At 37.0% G+C, this 15,993-nt stretch overlaps 1 protein-coding gene across 4 annotated transcripts in view; it reads left to right on the top strand.

Annotated features, from left to right (window-relative positions):
- Positions 1-15,993, top strand: part of ASAP1 (ArfGAP with SH3 domain, ankyrin repeat and PH domain 1) — a 139,277-nt gene that overhangs the window by 75,172 nt on the left and 48,112 nt on the right. For 3 of the 4 annotated variants that reach the window (XM_042869034.1, XM_042869036.1, XM_042869037.1), the window contains 7 exons: positions 6,277-6,422; positions 9,063-9,137; positions 9,517-9,566; positions 11,803-11,932; positions 12,652-12,737; positions 15,046-15,121; positions 15,902-15,988. In XM_042869034.1, the coding sequence (XP_042724968.1) occupies positions 6,277-6,422; positions 9,063-9,137; positions 9,517-9,566; positions 11,803-11,932; positions 12,652-12,737; positions 15,046-15,121; positions 15,902-15,988 (650 nt within the window). The remainder of the gene's footprint in view (positions 1-6,276; positions 6,423-9,062; positions 9,138-9,516; positions 9,567-11,802; positions 11,933-12,651; positions 12,738-15,045; positions 15,122-15,901; positions 15,989-15,993) is intronic. The other variant, XM_042869035.1, reaches the window with a different exon arrangement.

The raw sequence follows: 15,993 nt of genomic DNA, 5'->3' as shown, positions 1-15,993 counted from the left end.
AAGCTGCTTAAAGATCGTAGAAGTTTTTTTCGTGTTTTGAAATAGGTGAAATCTAAAGAATCATGTATCATTTGATTTGAGTTTGTAATAAAGTTTTATTTTAAATGTTTGTAAGTAGCTCATTCTGTATTATGAACTTGTCATATTGTGTAAAAGTCATAGGAAGTTAGTCAATAGCTTTAGTTGGCTGTTGTAGTACTTAAAAGGAACCACAGATAATTAAGCAGCTGCTTTTCTCTTTTTTTAACAAGTATGCTATCAAAAGCCATAGATAGTATGAATTGTTTTGATAAAGAATGCTCCATACCTAATACTCTAGCTCCCTCTTCAGAAAGATTTTGTAATAGCCCACACTGTTCTTTGCAGAGGTGTGCAGGCAGCAATTCATACAGTAATTGATATCCTAGGATTAGTAGGAACAAAAGTGAAAGCCTCTGAATTTTGAGAAAATGAATTTGGAATTTTGTTTTATAAACAGTGTTTGCTAGAAGGTGAGACCATGTCTACTTGTAGGAATACTTTCCATTGCTCCCCTGCTTCCTAATCTCCTTTGAGAACATGAGCCAGAGTAGTGAATGCTTATTCAGGAATAATACATTTTTTTCTCTCTTGAGATCAGTAAAATGATTCATATTCTACTGAAAGTCAGGGAGGGAATTTTAGCAGGTCACAGTGTTGTTTTTGTTTGTTTGTTTTTGATAGGTTTTTTTTTTTTCCTCTGAAGTAACACTTGGTGCTATTCATGTAATATACCTCATACACAGCTCTTCAGAAAAGCTTACACCCCAGCCCTCTGGTGTGTTTACTCTGTGCTATATTATGAACCTCTCTTATTGAGAGAATTTAACTGTCACCCTCCTGCATCTGTCAGATTTAGATTTGGACCTATTGCAGTGGAAATGAAAGCACAGAAATGTGGAAATCCCATAGAAAAGTCCCATGCTATTTTTTCCTAAAAGTACTGATGTACTTTTTTTTAAAACCTAGACACCCAAATGCGTATATTTTTCATACCGCCTTCTTCTTACATAGCTTGCTCTTTATTTCTGGCATGATACATTGAATCTGTAGATCATAGGATCTTGTCTTATATGACTGGTGCCTGAATTTAATGTAGAATCTGTTTTGACTAACTTTCCCATAGTATTTTGATCTGAATTCTAACAGCAGTAGGTTGTACAATTGGTTTTGCTGTGTGTTCTCAATAGTTGTTTTATTTGTCCACTGGTATAACTTCCAGATTAAAAAAAAAATATATATTTCTCTGTTGTTTAAAGTCATGAAATCCATGCATGGCCATAAGTATTGAAATGAGACCAGTAGTGCACCTGGTCTGCTACAATTATAAATAGAAGAGACTCGAAGGGAAAGAACAGTGCAAAGATGGAATAATTTTTATTACTTTTTTCAACTTGCAGTTATATGAAGGTCTAGAATTACCAAAGCTACAGGTGATTCTGTGGTGTTCAGTACTTAAACTTTTTAGATTATTTTTTCTACATTTTCTACAAAATACATTAATGTAAATGTTTAGCTTGTAAAGTCCAATATCAGTCTCAAGTCCTCTGAGAAGAAAATTGGTCTTGTGCATGTCTCATGTGGCTATTTTGGTGTCAGACTGGGGACTCTCCACATTCAGGCACAGTATCTCATGTCTGAGCTCAGCAGCCCTAGTCTGTTTTTAATTCATTATTACAGAAACTGTCACGTGCATTCAGTCATCCTTATTGTCTTTTTCCAAAATGGCAGCATAGCCTTTCCCTTTGCAGAGAGACTAAAGGGACTACACACTGTGTATTCAGGATGTGAGCATACTGTGATGTTTTATGCTGCTCCGTTGCATCTTCTTTCTTCTCATTTCTAATGTTCACCTTTGTTTTCCTTGGTTACTGAATATTGAGGTGATGTAACACCAGGACTTGGTTTTCTTTATAACGTACTTGTGTGCTGTGTTGCCTCATGCACAGCTTCATCTGTTGTTCAACACATCGGAATGCGGAGTTGTGGGATGAGCCTCATCGGCTTTACTGAGCATTCATGTTAGGATGAGCTGAACTGTAACTCCTTCTCTACTGGGCATGAAGAAAAGGGTATACCTCAAATTGCAATATGGGTATTTTTGTTGTAGATATCTCTAATTTGGAGTCTGCTTTTGTTTCTGCTGCTCTGAATAAGCTTAGCAGTGCTGTGAAGCTTTTTTCCTAGCTCATTAAATGCTGTTAAGTAATGTCAGCCTTATCATGAAGTGCTTCATTGGTGAACTCCTTTTAAGAAAAGTAACTGCATTGCTTCCTTTCCCCCTACCTCATCTATTTGAGTGGTTGGTTCTGTATGTGAGGCTCATCCCTGTTACACAGTTTGCTTTGTTCCTGTTGGGGTTTTGGTGAAGGATGCACCTTTTCAGATTCAGCACGGTTCAATTTCCAATTTTTCCCCTCCTGTTGATTTTGTGTGAGAAAAATAGTTTTTGAAGTAGAACTCCAAGACGTGAAACCTGTTTCTTGTTTAGCATTTTGTATTTATCCGCGTTATCCACCAATCCTCTTCTGCCCTGTAATTCTTACAACTCTGCCTGAGGAGGAATATGTCAGCATTGCTGCTCTGGCAATGTGTACTTGAATTCTCAGTCTTTCTCTGGAGCTCCTGTTAAAAACAGTGTCTTGTTTTCCATGTTGTACTGAGGCTCCCATAAATGAGATTTGACAATTTATAGTTTACTTTTCTGTTACTTGTTGCTCTTTTTTTTTGTTTTTTTTTTGTTTTTTTTGTTTTTAGCTCTTATGACTTCAGCTCTTAGCATCTCCATGTGTTCTGAAGCAATGTTGACAGAAGTTCTTTACGTGAGAACTTCTTTAAACGTGTTAGCGATGAACGCAGGTGTGAAGGTCATTTACTTTTCTGGTTTAGCTTGTCTTCTCCCATAATGTCAGATCTAGGGAACCTATGACTCACTAAGATGCACATTGTTCTCAGTGACTTTAAAAGAGACTTTTGTAACCTTTGTTTCCAACAATCTCATTCCAGAAGCAAAGAAAAGAATGTGATGGTCCAGGATTTTATTTTCTATTTCTTTCTCTTCAGCTTTTTTGAGGGATGGAGATAAAGCATGCTTCACTTCAAATGTTGTCTTTTGCTGTTCTCTTTAACCTCGCCAGCTTTCTCAGCTTCTTGTTCTTTTCTGTCTTTTTCATGTGTATATTTTTCCATTCATAAATGCGGCTTGGCTCTGACCTTCATTTTTTCTTTTTTTTTTTTTTTTTTCCCCTTGGCTGCTCAGAGAACAAATCACTTCTAAAGTACAACTTAAGAACAGTGTCAGGTTAACCAAGATTGTGAACTGTGATTCTTCTTTGTCAGACTTAATCAGATATGCCAAAGTAGTTGTCAGTAGATCAATGTCAGCAAGGAGTTGCTGTGTTTGTGTGTTTTCCTTCTGTAAACTATTTAGCTCCTTTTCTGTTCTTCAGTATTTGCAGGTTTGTAAGTCAGAATGAAACTGTTTAAGATGAGGGGAAGTTACGGCTTTAATTGTCAGGTTCCACTGGGGAGGGCATTGTCATGGAACCTGTCCTGCTGTGATGGGAGCAAAGCCTGATGTCTGTTTTCCTGGTACCTCTCTGGGAGATGCTGAAGAAGGAAGATATCTGGGGAAGCTGATATATCTTCACTACAGTGCTGGGCTTTCCTCGTGATGATAAGAAGATATGAACCAGTTTTCAAAGGAAAATATCATTAGTTGTATGCTGCTGTCAGTATTAGTGTCTCTCCAGGTTTATTGAAGTCCTCCCTGCAGTACTTTTATATAAGGAAGTGAGCATCAAGTTGTGCGTGTTACACCTTTCTTTATCCAAAGGATAAAGAAGGACACTGGGAACTCACTTCTGTGTTTGTGTGAGGTGCCTATGGGGAGCTCAAGACATACTTGATGCTGAAAGAATGCTGGATTTTCCTATGTTCCATTTTAGAATAGGTCTCAATGAAGATTTAATTTTCCATCTGTATCTTTAAAGTCACATACAGAGCTACAGTGGCTCTTCATAAATTGAAAATATTTCTGCTCCTTTTACAAGGCTTGTGTTGATACTTATGGAAAAATTGAAAATATTTCATTATTACACAGAACTTCAATGTTTTTTATATGAGTTTGCTGATTACAAGGTGAAAGGAATACATCTGTCATAAGTTTCATGTCAAGATTTAGTAATCTGTAATATGGGATTCCAAAGAACTCAATCATAGAATCCTTAGAGTTGGAAGGGACCTTTAAGAGTCATTTAGTTCAGCTTCCCTGCAATGAACAGGGACAGCTAAATCAGGTTGCTCAGGGTAACTTCCTATGGATTGTTCCAGGACAACGGTCTACTTCCTTTTTCTGAATGGGAATATCTTTTCCCTTTCTACAGATAAAGAAAATAGCCTTGAGCTTGTTCTTCTTTATTCTCTTTCAGTAGTTATTCTTGGATGTCTCTTATGCTCTATGAAACAATGTGGCGCTTAAAATCAAACTGCTAGGAAATATACTGGAGTTAGAAGTGCTGCACTGCGACCGAAACAGGGACTTCATGATCTAACAGGTTTCTTTCTTTGTTCCGTTATCCTTCCCTTCCCTAAGAATGGTAGGGTACTCTTCAGCTTTATTAGCTCAGAGCTATGTGAGCCAAAGCTCCTTCTTAGCTCAAGTCTTCTGTATACATTTATGCAGCAGCTTTTGCATCAAAACAAAATGCGTGTTTTGTTATTATATAGCAGCTTCCTTGGTTTTAATGCTAAGCTATTTGATTACAACCATATGCTTTGAAACAGTTCTATTATAAAACGCATACTGTTCAAGCTACAATTCCATATTGATATGTGATTAAATATTTGGTCTTTTGAAAACCGTGGTGTTAATGACTGGTGTTAGAATGTTGCTCTGTCATCATGGGGATTGTTAAGTTGGCAGTTCCATTGTTTGGTGGTATTGTTGTATTTGTTGCTTCTAATTCCAGTAGGAGGTTCACTTTTCTTTTTCCACTGGTCCCTTAGTGGTCTATTTTGGGTATCTGTAAAACCTCTGAAGTGTTCTTCATCTCTTAACCAGTTCTTAGTTAATGTTAATGTAGATCCATTTATTGTGGAACATTATCCACAAGCCTGATTTTGAAGCTTGTGCTATTAATTTTGTTTTTCTTGTTTTCAGTTTGAATTAAAAGTAAGAACAAATGCTCTCTGGCATTACAGCAACTTGAAGAAAATACAGTTTTGAAGGACTGCTGGGGAAAAACAGAATACCTATTGGCAACTGACTTCTATATAAAACATTTTTGTGTTTTTATGTAGTTTAAGTATAGTTTTTATAAATATATTTATTTTCTTTCACTGAAGGAATGTGCAATTGTTGGAACAGCTCTGTGTTTTTGTGTCTGTGGCTTACAGAACAAAATGTAGACTGGGAATCTTGTTGAAATTAAATGTTTACCTAACTAACACCAAAATTTTCCATAGAGAGATGGATGTGATAAAATCAGCTTCAAATAGCTCAAGTGGTAGATTGTCATTTTACAGACACTGAAATGCAAGGGAAAAAAAAAAAAAAAAGTCAGGGATACCAAAAAGGAAGGTAAAAGAAGCAGCAAAAGCATTTCCAGCACAATGATCTGTAGTTCAGAGTTTCCTTCATCCTTGAGTTAAGAATTTTGCCTGTTTATATTGGCTTCAATTTCATCTTCTTGGTTCTGTCCTCTCTCACTGTCCAATTGGCTGTGTATTAAAACGAGTGTTTGGCTGTATGCTAACAGACATTCCATTCCTGTGGGGGTAACTCAAACTGTTTTACAAACAGGTGAAAAGGGAATGTTTTCCTGTAAGACAAATTTCTTCTTGGAAACTTACAGTCTGATTCACATCAGTTTTGCTTAGTTATATCTGATGCCATTGACTTCTTGTTCTGTTGAAGTAGCCCTATTACAAGCAGTAATGCTTACATCAAAGTATGTACAACTATGAACTCCTGTGTCACTTACACAGCACAAAATGTTGTTTGATCTTTATTACTGTTTACAGAGCTTTTTAATGCAACTACTCCCAAGCAATCCAAGTGGCTGATTTGTTTATCTGTTTGTTAAATCATTTTAAATATTAAAATTACTTTAATTAGCTTTTAGTAAATGCATTACGCTGTGGCTTTTCTTTAAATACTGCTGTCTGTTTTGTTAATATTTCACAGTATATTGCAGTAGCATAAAGTAATGGATTGCAAGAAAGAAACTTCCTGACTCTTAATTTTTTTCTTTGCAGATCATGTTCAAAATGAAGAAAACTATGCACAAGTGCTGGACAAATTTGGAAGTAATTTTTTAAGTCGGGATAATCCAGATCTTGGCACAGCTTTTGTAAAATTTTCCACGCTTACTAAAGAGTTATCAACACTGCTGAAGAACCTGGTGAGGAGTTTCAATTTTTCTCAATTTAATTTTTCCAAAATAAATTGCAAAACCTTCTGGCACACTGTATTTCACATTCCTTATGATTAATGATAATTGTAAAGATGCTTAAAGTTTTTTTCAGAAACTGACATAATGCTGTCTCAGAGGCTGTCTGTAAAAAGGGTGTTATTCCAAACTTGCTGTGTTTCCTTTTTAGTTGTCAGTTGAGAGGACAAAGATGAAAATGTTGAGATGGCAACTGAGGTCTAATTCTGAAGTGATTGAAGGTGTTCTATGGAACTTAATTCCAAGTCATTCCCTGACTTGAAATCTTTCCAGTTAAAAATTCAATGCCATTAGTTACAGTTGTCTTCTCTTCAAAAGGAGGAGGTTTCACCTTTTGGAGAAAACTTAATGATTTGGGGATGTCGGTAGTCCCTTTTCCCTGTGACTTGCAGCATATCTGTTGCTTAACTAGTAGGCTTATGAAGATGTTTTAAAGCTTTTCCTCTTCTTATTTTTCTATTTTTTTATAAAAAGGAAGTTTTCTTTCTCATCTGAAGTTAGTCTCAAGTCTTTTACTTCAGGTGAGAGCAGCAAGCAGATCTTTGAACACTGAAAATAATTTCTTGATACACATTTCTTATACGTATTTCATGGGTTTAAATGCCATTATGTTCAGAAAGGGGAAGGATCAGTTTCATATTTTTCTTAGCTTGGTTTCTCTCCAAGCTTATTGGTGTGTAAAGTATTAAGCAATGTTACACACTTTCTTTTAGCTGTAAAACCTCTGGGATCTTTCTTGGCATCACTGAAGGCATTCCTGTCAGGTTCCAGGGATTTCAGCAACTTAAACTAGTGGAAGTTGTCCTTGCCAAGAGTGATTGAAAATAGATCATCTTTAAAGTTCCTTTCCAACCAAAATGATTCTGTGATTTCTATGAGTAACTCTTTGGTCAGATAGGATCAGCAGTCTTCGCGGTATGTCCTACAAACTTCTTCAGCTTCTCTGGCCTTTACTTGGCATAAGAACTTCTCATGAATGCTAAGCCACTGGTGTGTAATCAACAGCACGTTTTATCATAAATCTGAAACATGGCACCCTAAGAGCTACTGTGAATAAAACTGTCCCACCATAGGCAAGTGCAAATAAGCTGGTGTCTTTGTGACAAACAAGCAGATAGTTCATTGTGGGTGATTTGATCTTGTTTATTTCTTCAGAATTCTGTATCTTCACAAATGAACTCCCGTGTTATTTTCTATTCTTCCATTATTTCTTGAATGAGAGACCTTCAACTGCTGTAAAAGCAGAATTGCATGAAAGCCAGTCCCTCCCTTAGCCCACACAGTGCTTGATGACTGCTTCTGCTTCAGATATCTGAGGGCCCCCAGCACAAATGCTTGTGCTTGTTTCTGCTTTGAGTCTCATCTTCATCACCTGTAATATATCAGAATTGAAGTTAAGGTCCAGTGAAAAAACAGCTGAGAGTGCCACTACACTTCAGTGGGCTGTCGTCCAAAACCAGCCTGTGTCAGAGCCACTGAAGTAGAGTGACCTGTTTTTCTTCCTTCTGAGATCATTGAAACATAGTCTGTTTGGAGTTGGAAGGGACCCACAAGGATCATCAAGTCCAATTACTGACTCCACACAGCTCCACTCAAGATTCAAACCCTATATCTGAGTTGTCCTGGCAGCTTGGGCCATAACAACTGCCTGGGAAGCCTGTTCCATGCCCACCACCCTCTGGTGCAGAGCCTCTCCTAACACCCAATCTGATCTTCCTTGATGCAACTCCATGCTATTCTCTCTGGTCCTGTTGCTGTCACCAGAGAGTGTAACCATCTGCTCCACTCACGGTGAACCTGTAGAATTAGCAAGGAGCTGGAAAGTATCTTTGGAAGAAGCGAATGGAGTGGTGGAATAGGAAATGAATAAGCTTTTGTTGTGGGTGCTACATTACAGCAATGTCAATAGACATCTCCTTCCTATCATCCTGATTTTTCAGTGTTTATAGACACGTCTGCATATGTTCAAATAGGAACACAGTGGCAGTTTTTTCTACCCTCATTGACACAGAAAAAAATGAACATTTCTAAACTTGGCAGGGGCTGGATAGCATGAAATTTAAACTACTAAGAGTTAGAATAGATGCCAAGTTTCCACACCAGGTGAGAAGAACAGATTTCTCTAGTAGTTAGGAGCAGCCACAGAGCTGATGACTCATCGCAACTGCTGCTCATACGTGAGTCAACACATGCCTTGCGCGTTGCCTGAGTGTAGCATAGCAGGTCCTTGCCTCACATTCAGGAACCTATAAGAAACATTTGTTCATAAAAACCTGATTATGCGGCATTCAACTATGTGCTTAGAAGAGATTGAAGGTTACCCTGATTGCGTTTCCAGAACTTTTCTTATGTGCTATTTTTAAAATTAAATATTTATATTGCCCTAAATATCTAGAGGGTAATGGTAATGCTTTTCTATCTGATTTGTGTGAAAGTATATTAATTCTTTCCAGACTTGTATTTACTGTTAATTTAGAAAATCTGAGATGGTTACAACTTCATTGGTGAAGTTATAAGGCATATTGGCAATGTTTTGACAAAATCAGAAGGAATATTTTAAATGCTAACAGTGTTGTAATTTTTCTTTTTCAGCTCCAGGGCTTAAGCCACAATGTTATTTTCACCCTGGATTCTCTCTTAAAAGGAGACCTAAAAGGTGTTAAAGGGGTAAGTGTTGAAAATAGAATTAATGGAAATGATTTTCAACTTTCTTATGGCTTCTCCACTTGCCATGAGACATTTTCTTCTGTTGGCATCCGTTATTATCTATTTATATAAATTGTCTACAGAAAAACCTCAAGATTCAAGTGATTGCAATTTCAAATGCTGGTGTAGATGTAGAATTTCATTCCAAGTTCTTGTCTTAAGATGCACAGGAAGACAATATTTCAAAAAAAAAAAAAAAAAAAAGGATTTTTTTTCTAATAGCTATTTGAAAAATGTTAGTTAAAAATAAATTATTTTGTTGCTACTTACGATGTTATCTTACCTTTAAAGTTGTAAAAAATGCTTTAAGGACATTTTTTTTGTTTGTTTGTTTCTGAAGGACCTCAAAAAGCCTTTTGACAAAGCCTGGAAGGATTATGAGACCAAATTGTAAGTGTTTTCATATTCATAGAATCATAAAATCACTCAGGTTGGAAAAGACCTTAAAGATCATCTCTCGCTCCATCTCTCTTTACCTCCCCTGTTCCTCCTGGCTCCTAACTGTGTACTTTATCTGTGGATGTAAAACTAAAGATGTGAAAGGCAGCTGTGTTGTTTTGTTGTTGTTGTTTTGTTTTTTTATAAATTTATTTTGTATTGTGGTCTCTCTTTACTACTTGAAAATAAAGTGTTTTATCCTATGTGAAATACTGAGTGCTCAGTACTTGTTTAGTGTAAGGAATGTGTTTAATGCTTAGTGAATTTTGTACAATGAATTGTGGGGATTTCAGATGGCATTTATGCAAACTTATAAACATATGTGTAAGATGTATTGATTAATTTAAGAAAGAAAAATGGAAAAATATCTCTGGATTTAAAAAATATTTTCTCACTGTGATGCCTTTTCAGACCTTAAGCTTATTCAGACCAAGAAGGAGGGACATATGACAATTAAAATTTCCAGAGAACACTTTTCCCAAAATTTGTTTGAAGTCAAATGTCCAACCAAGTTTACTGATAGCCTTAAAAATGAAGAGTGTTTTGTTATACGTGCAAACTTCCTGCCTTTCTTATCTGGGAGGGGAAAAAAAAACCAAAACCTTTCTTTTGCAATTTTTCAGTGTATCAGTGAAAGAAATACGGAGTTTTCATTGCTTAATGGTCAAAGTTCAGCAAGCAAACAAATCCTTTTCTTTTTTTTTTCTTCTCTCTTACACCAGTCTGAGCGCCAGTCTGAAACACAAAATGCTTCATCGGGTTCGTAGAACTGTAAAATGGGTTGTGTTGAAAGGGATCCTAAAGCTCCTCCACTTCCAGTCCCCTGCCACGAGCAGGGTTGCCAACCGCTAAGTCAGGCGCTTGGGCCCTCAGTGACCTGACCATCCAACATGGGTTTGGATTGCCTCATCCCTGGAAGCATTCACTTTTCTGGGCAACCTGTTCTAGCACCACTCTCTGAGTGAAAAGTTTTCCCTCAGCATCTAACGTAGTTCTCCCCTCTTGCAGTTTAAAACCATTCACTATTGACCTATCACTTTGTGCCCATGTTATAAATTCCTTTTAAGTACTGGAGGGCCACAATAAGGTATTTCTGGAGCTTTCTTCAAGCTAAACAAGTCCAACTCCTTCAACTGTTCTTCACAGGAGAAGGGCTCCAGCCCTCTGATGGTGTTGATGGCCCTCCTCTGGACCCGCTCCAACAGCTCTGCATCTTTCTTATGCTGGGAGCCCCAGGCTTGGACGCAGTACTCCAGATGGGGCCTCACAAGGGCAGAATAGAGGACAATCACCTCCCTCTCCCTGCTGGCCACCCCTTTTTTTTAATGCAACCCAGGATACTGTTGCACACTGCTGGCTCATGTCCAGCTTTTCATCCACCAGTACCCTCCTGTCCTTCTCTGCAGAGCTGCTGTTCAGGTGTTTTCTCCCAGTCTATACACATCTGCAATTGCCTTGTCTGAAGTGCAACTCCTTGCACTTGACCTTGTTGAATTTGATCAGGATTAGTATCTTGGAAAGGCTGCTAGATAGGAAAAACACACTGTTTTGGTTTTTCTATACTGGTTTGAGAAATACAGAGCAACAGTAGAGAAACTGCTCTGAAATCCAAGTAAGGAAGTGATGCTGTAACGCTACAATTAAGAAGTTGCAGGATGACTTTAGTTCCTTATTTGTATTCCACTGTTTTGTACTCACTTTCAGCATTGACTTTCTCTTAAAATGTAATGATGGAAGTCAAACCATTTAGTACATGTGATAAACTTCATATGCTGCCTTCTTACTTTTCTTAAGACTCATATTTCCTAAAGTAGGAATTGTGTGGTTTAGATATTTTGCCATTTTCTGGTCAAGTCAGTAGGTTCTGATATGTATGATTTATACTGCAGTATATAGAGATGACAGCTATGGAGAACATGATGTTGAAAAAGCAGATTCCCCTTTCCCTCTTCACAGCATACAAACTACAGGAAAGAGTTAAAGAACTGAAGGCAAGAAGGGCAACTTCATAACTGTTACTACCAGACACATTTTTAAGAAGGGGGGGGAGGGGGAAGTAGAAAGAAAATTTGATATCATAGAGGAACTCATCTTCTTTAATACTTTGTTTTTTTCTTAAAAAAATTATATATATATACATATCCCATAATAGAAGAAATTCTCCAAAATCTGTTCTAACTCATTTCAGTACAAAAATTGAAAAGGAAAAAAGAGAACATGCAAAACAACATGGGATGATACGAACTGAAATTACAGGAGCTGAGATTGCAGAAGAAATGGAGAAGGAAAGGCGACTGTTTCAGCTGCAGATGTGTGAAGTAAGGCAGAAGTTTAATCCTCTAATTTTGACATTAGAACATACAAAGTGCTTTGTGAGTCTTAAATAGTGATAGAATGTACCTTATTGTTTGGAGAAAAGAGGCAGGAAATTATTTCCATGTAACATAATACAGCAACGCAGGGATAATTTTTTTAGTGACTCCGTAAAACTGGGCTTCCATTTGTTTTATTCTTTTCCTTTAATATAGTAAGGTTTGTGGGCTGAGAATCCATTTTAGAGAGATTTCTTATTTTTCAGAAATTGTATTTAATATCTTTATTTCCACTTATTTTTTGAAGTTTCTAAATTCTGAATAAACTGACAAGTGACGTGGTACTTCAGTTTTGTAGAACTGCTTTTTGTGTTAATAGTTATCCTTATTCCATTTTAATGGCAATTGCTTTAAATTGCGTTGTAATTGTAATTACTGAAAATCTACAAATACTGTAGTGGCATTTAAAAAGGAGGTGTCTTTGTATAGATGTGAAAAATGAAACCATTTCCTGTATTTGGTGGTTTTTAATTTTTTAGCAGTGTTCATAGAAACTGCTGCCTAGTTCATACTGTGCTTAACTGTGTTGGACTTGTGTTGACTCACAAACTACAAGTTAAACACGGTGATAATTGATTGATTCATTAAGCAAATGATATTGTATTGTTTGAAAATAGTTGAATGCTGTAATGTATGATAATCAGCATGTTTTTCACTATCTGCAGTATCTTATTAAGGTTAATGAAATCAAGACGAAAAAAGGTGTGGACCTTCTGCAGAATCTTATTAAATATTATCATGCACAGTGCAAGTAAGTGCAGTAGTTTTAAGCTTTATTTATAGTATTTTGTTTACACAAGTGTTTTTTTTCCTCATTGCTTTGAGTTTGTTCTGATGACATTGGGAGTACTTTTCATAATTGTGATCTGTCAGGTGACTTATTACAACTCAAATGATTCTATGATTCTAAGGGGCCTTTTTAAGGTTACATGCCCAGCTCCTCTGGACATCTACTGCTACATCAAGTTGCTCAGTCTCTCAGAAATGAGTATGAAAAGAAGTTGTGACAGGGAGAGAAGAGGGGAGCAATGAAGAGAGAGGCCGAGGAAAAAGCCCAGCATGTTGCATACAGAGTTAAGTTCCTGAGTCCTTAATGCAGACCAGAGACTCACCAGCATTGTTCACTTTCTCTGTTGTGCACATTGCGTAGTGCCTAGGTAGAACCTCTGGAGGCTGACTGGTTCCACCTGCATGTGGCAATGTTTTTAGCCTTTCCTTTGATTTTACAGGATCTAAGAGGACATAAAGATTAAATGAGGTGGATGCTGTCTACACACCTTGCTTCCCCCTGGGTTATGACCCTCACCTCTCTCTTCAGTGTTGCTGTTTCAAAAGGAAATAATACAGTGCATAGCTACAGCTTTTTTTGTAAATACTTATGCATAACTTAGAGAGAGGCTTTAAATTTGAAGTCAGCTTGTGATTTAATCATGAGATAGCAAGCCTTGAGTGTTAAAGCTATTTCTTTGTTACCCACTTGGGTACCACAGTGGGTAAAAAGGGGAGGGTTGGATTGGATATCAGGAAAAGGTTCTTCAACAGAGAGTAGTGGGCATAGAACAGGCTTCCCAGAGCTGCCAGCGATCAAGGAGAGTGTGGACATGGGGTCTGAATTTCGGGTGGTGCTATGTGGAGCCAGGAGTTGGGATCAATGACCCTTGTGGGTCCCTTCCAACTTGGGATATTCTATGATTCTTGAGGCGTAGATCTAGAATATAACTTTAGAATTAGTCTATTGTTTATTCAATTAAATAGTCTCATGTAAATTTAAAAATCATTGTGAAAGCCAGTAATTTCTTTGAAATCCTTTGAGGAGAAACGATTAAGTTATGAACTAGTCATTAATCGTCAAGGCAAACATGGGAATTTCACCTGAGTTATTTTAAATACAGGAATTAGACTTCAGCTAGAGAAGCATGTAGGCTAGCAGTGATTTACAATAAGCCAAAATATGTTCTCTCTAATTTATCTCTTGAAGTTACAATGGAGTAGCTCCATTTCTGGAAGGCACAGTACTTAGAAAACTATTGTGAACAGTTTTCAAAACAAACAAACAAACAAAAAAATGCAACCTGGTCTAGAGGGAGGTGTCCCTGCCTATAAGATGGGAGTTGGAACTTGGTGATCTTAAAGGTCCATTCCAACCCAAACCACTCCATGAAATTTTCAGAGACAAGTATCAAATTCCTCCATATATGCAATTGAAAGTAAGTACTTGAGGATAGAAGTCAGACTTCTGTTTATCTCCAGTAGCATGTGTGCCTTGTAATGAACTTCTAAGTAGTGATTTCAGCAGTGCTGTTAATTTGAATGTGTGGTACATATAGCGTTTTACAAGGCTAATGGTCAAACTTTTACTAGTATTAACTGGCAAGACTTGCGTATATTCTGAGTGTTGTCACTTCGTTACTAACATATGAAATTCTTCTTTAGCTCATTATATTTTTATATGGTGAAGCTTAAGTCTGCAAAGTAAATAAAATGTTTTTGGACTCAATCTGAAGTGTATCAGTGTTAGAGGAATATAAATATCTATAAATATCTAAGGTGTGGGGGGCAGAATGGCGAGGCCAGACTGTTTTCAGTGGTGAGTGGAGACAGGACAAGGGGAAACGGCCGGAAACTGCAACATAGGAAGTTCCGCACAAATATGCACAAGAACTTCTTTACAGTGAGGGTGACGGAGCACTGGAACAGGCTGCCCAGGGAGGTGGTGGAGTCTCCTTCTCTGGAGATGTTCAAGACCTGCCTGGATGCCTACCTGTGCGACCTGCTGTAGGGAACCTGCTTTGGCAGGGGGGTTGGACTCAATGATCTCTGGAGGTCCCTTCCAACCCCTACAATTCTGTGATTCTGTGATTCTGTGAGCTCTACCCATCTGATGATAGTTAGACTGATAGTAAAACTGTTTGAACTGAGTCAGGTTTGTTTTGCTCTGAACATGGCAAGAGCTGTAAATGTTTTATTGTCTTTGGGGAGGGTAGAGTGAAGCAAAGCCAGATTACTTTGTTATGAATTATTTGTATTCCTGATGAATCACAGGTCTTTTTTCATTGCAGTTTCTTCCAAGATGGCTTGAAAACAGCTGATAAACTTAAACAATATATTGAAAAGTTGGCTGCTGACTTATATAATGTAAGTTGACTTGTAAATATTTTAATGTCTAAAAATGGAATTTTTTTCTTCATCTAGATATTAAATACAAATATATTTTTAAATTAGAAGTGTATTCTTTGAAACTTTGTATGCAGTTAAAATAAAGAAATGCATCTTGTCTCTATTTTACACCTTCTACTCTGTTGGTACAGTTGTAAGGAAAAGCATCTGTCAATCTACTACTGGTTTAATGGTGCACTGAAATGATCGTAGCTTAATACAGGAGGCTTTAAGTTCTATTCCTTTACTAGTTCCAATTTTGGCTGCCACTTTTTTTTTTTTTTTACAGTCTGCTTGATAGCATCACAGTTTGAGTTAATTAACTTGGCTGTGGTGTTAGTGGGAGGCATGTAATAATGTAGAACCAAACTTCATTTGTCATTCAAGTGCTTTTTTGTTCTATAATCAGAATTACAGTAGTTCTATTTGATGTTCTAGTTGGTAGTGAGATTAAACAGTATTTTCATTCCTTAAGTAATTGTCGAGCTTACCAGAGTTACTAAATTAAATATTTCAGTGACTGACTTAGTTACATTTGGCATAATGAACCACTAAAGTCTAACAGAAAAAGGTATACAGAATTGTGTATTCTTTCTAGCTTGCTTTTGAATTAATACTTGTGTAGAAGGTGAACACATTATGAGAAACTAGTTTATGAAAATAAACTGATGTATTGAGTTGCTCAGAACACTATAATAATATATTAGAATGCATAGCAACTTTAAGTAGCATCTAGAGTATAATATTCTTTTTTTATAGATAAAGCAGACACAAGATGAAGAAAAGAAACAACTTACTGCTCTTCGTGATTTGATAAAATCTTCTCTGCAGCTTGACCAGAAGGAGGTAAA

Source organism: Lagopus leucura, unplaced genomic scaffold, assembly GCF_019238085.1.
Source record: "Lagopus leucura isolate 7727_CA_CO unplaced genomic scaffold, USGS_WTPT01 Super-Scaffold_100002, whole genome shotgun sequence".
NCBI lineage: Eukaryota > Metazoa > Chordata > Aves > Galliformes > Phasianidae > Lagopus > Lagopus leucura.
The sequence above is the reverse complement of the archived record's forward strand: the minus strand, read 5'-3'. Positions and strand labels throughout refer to the sequence as shown.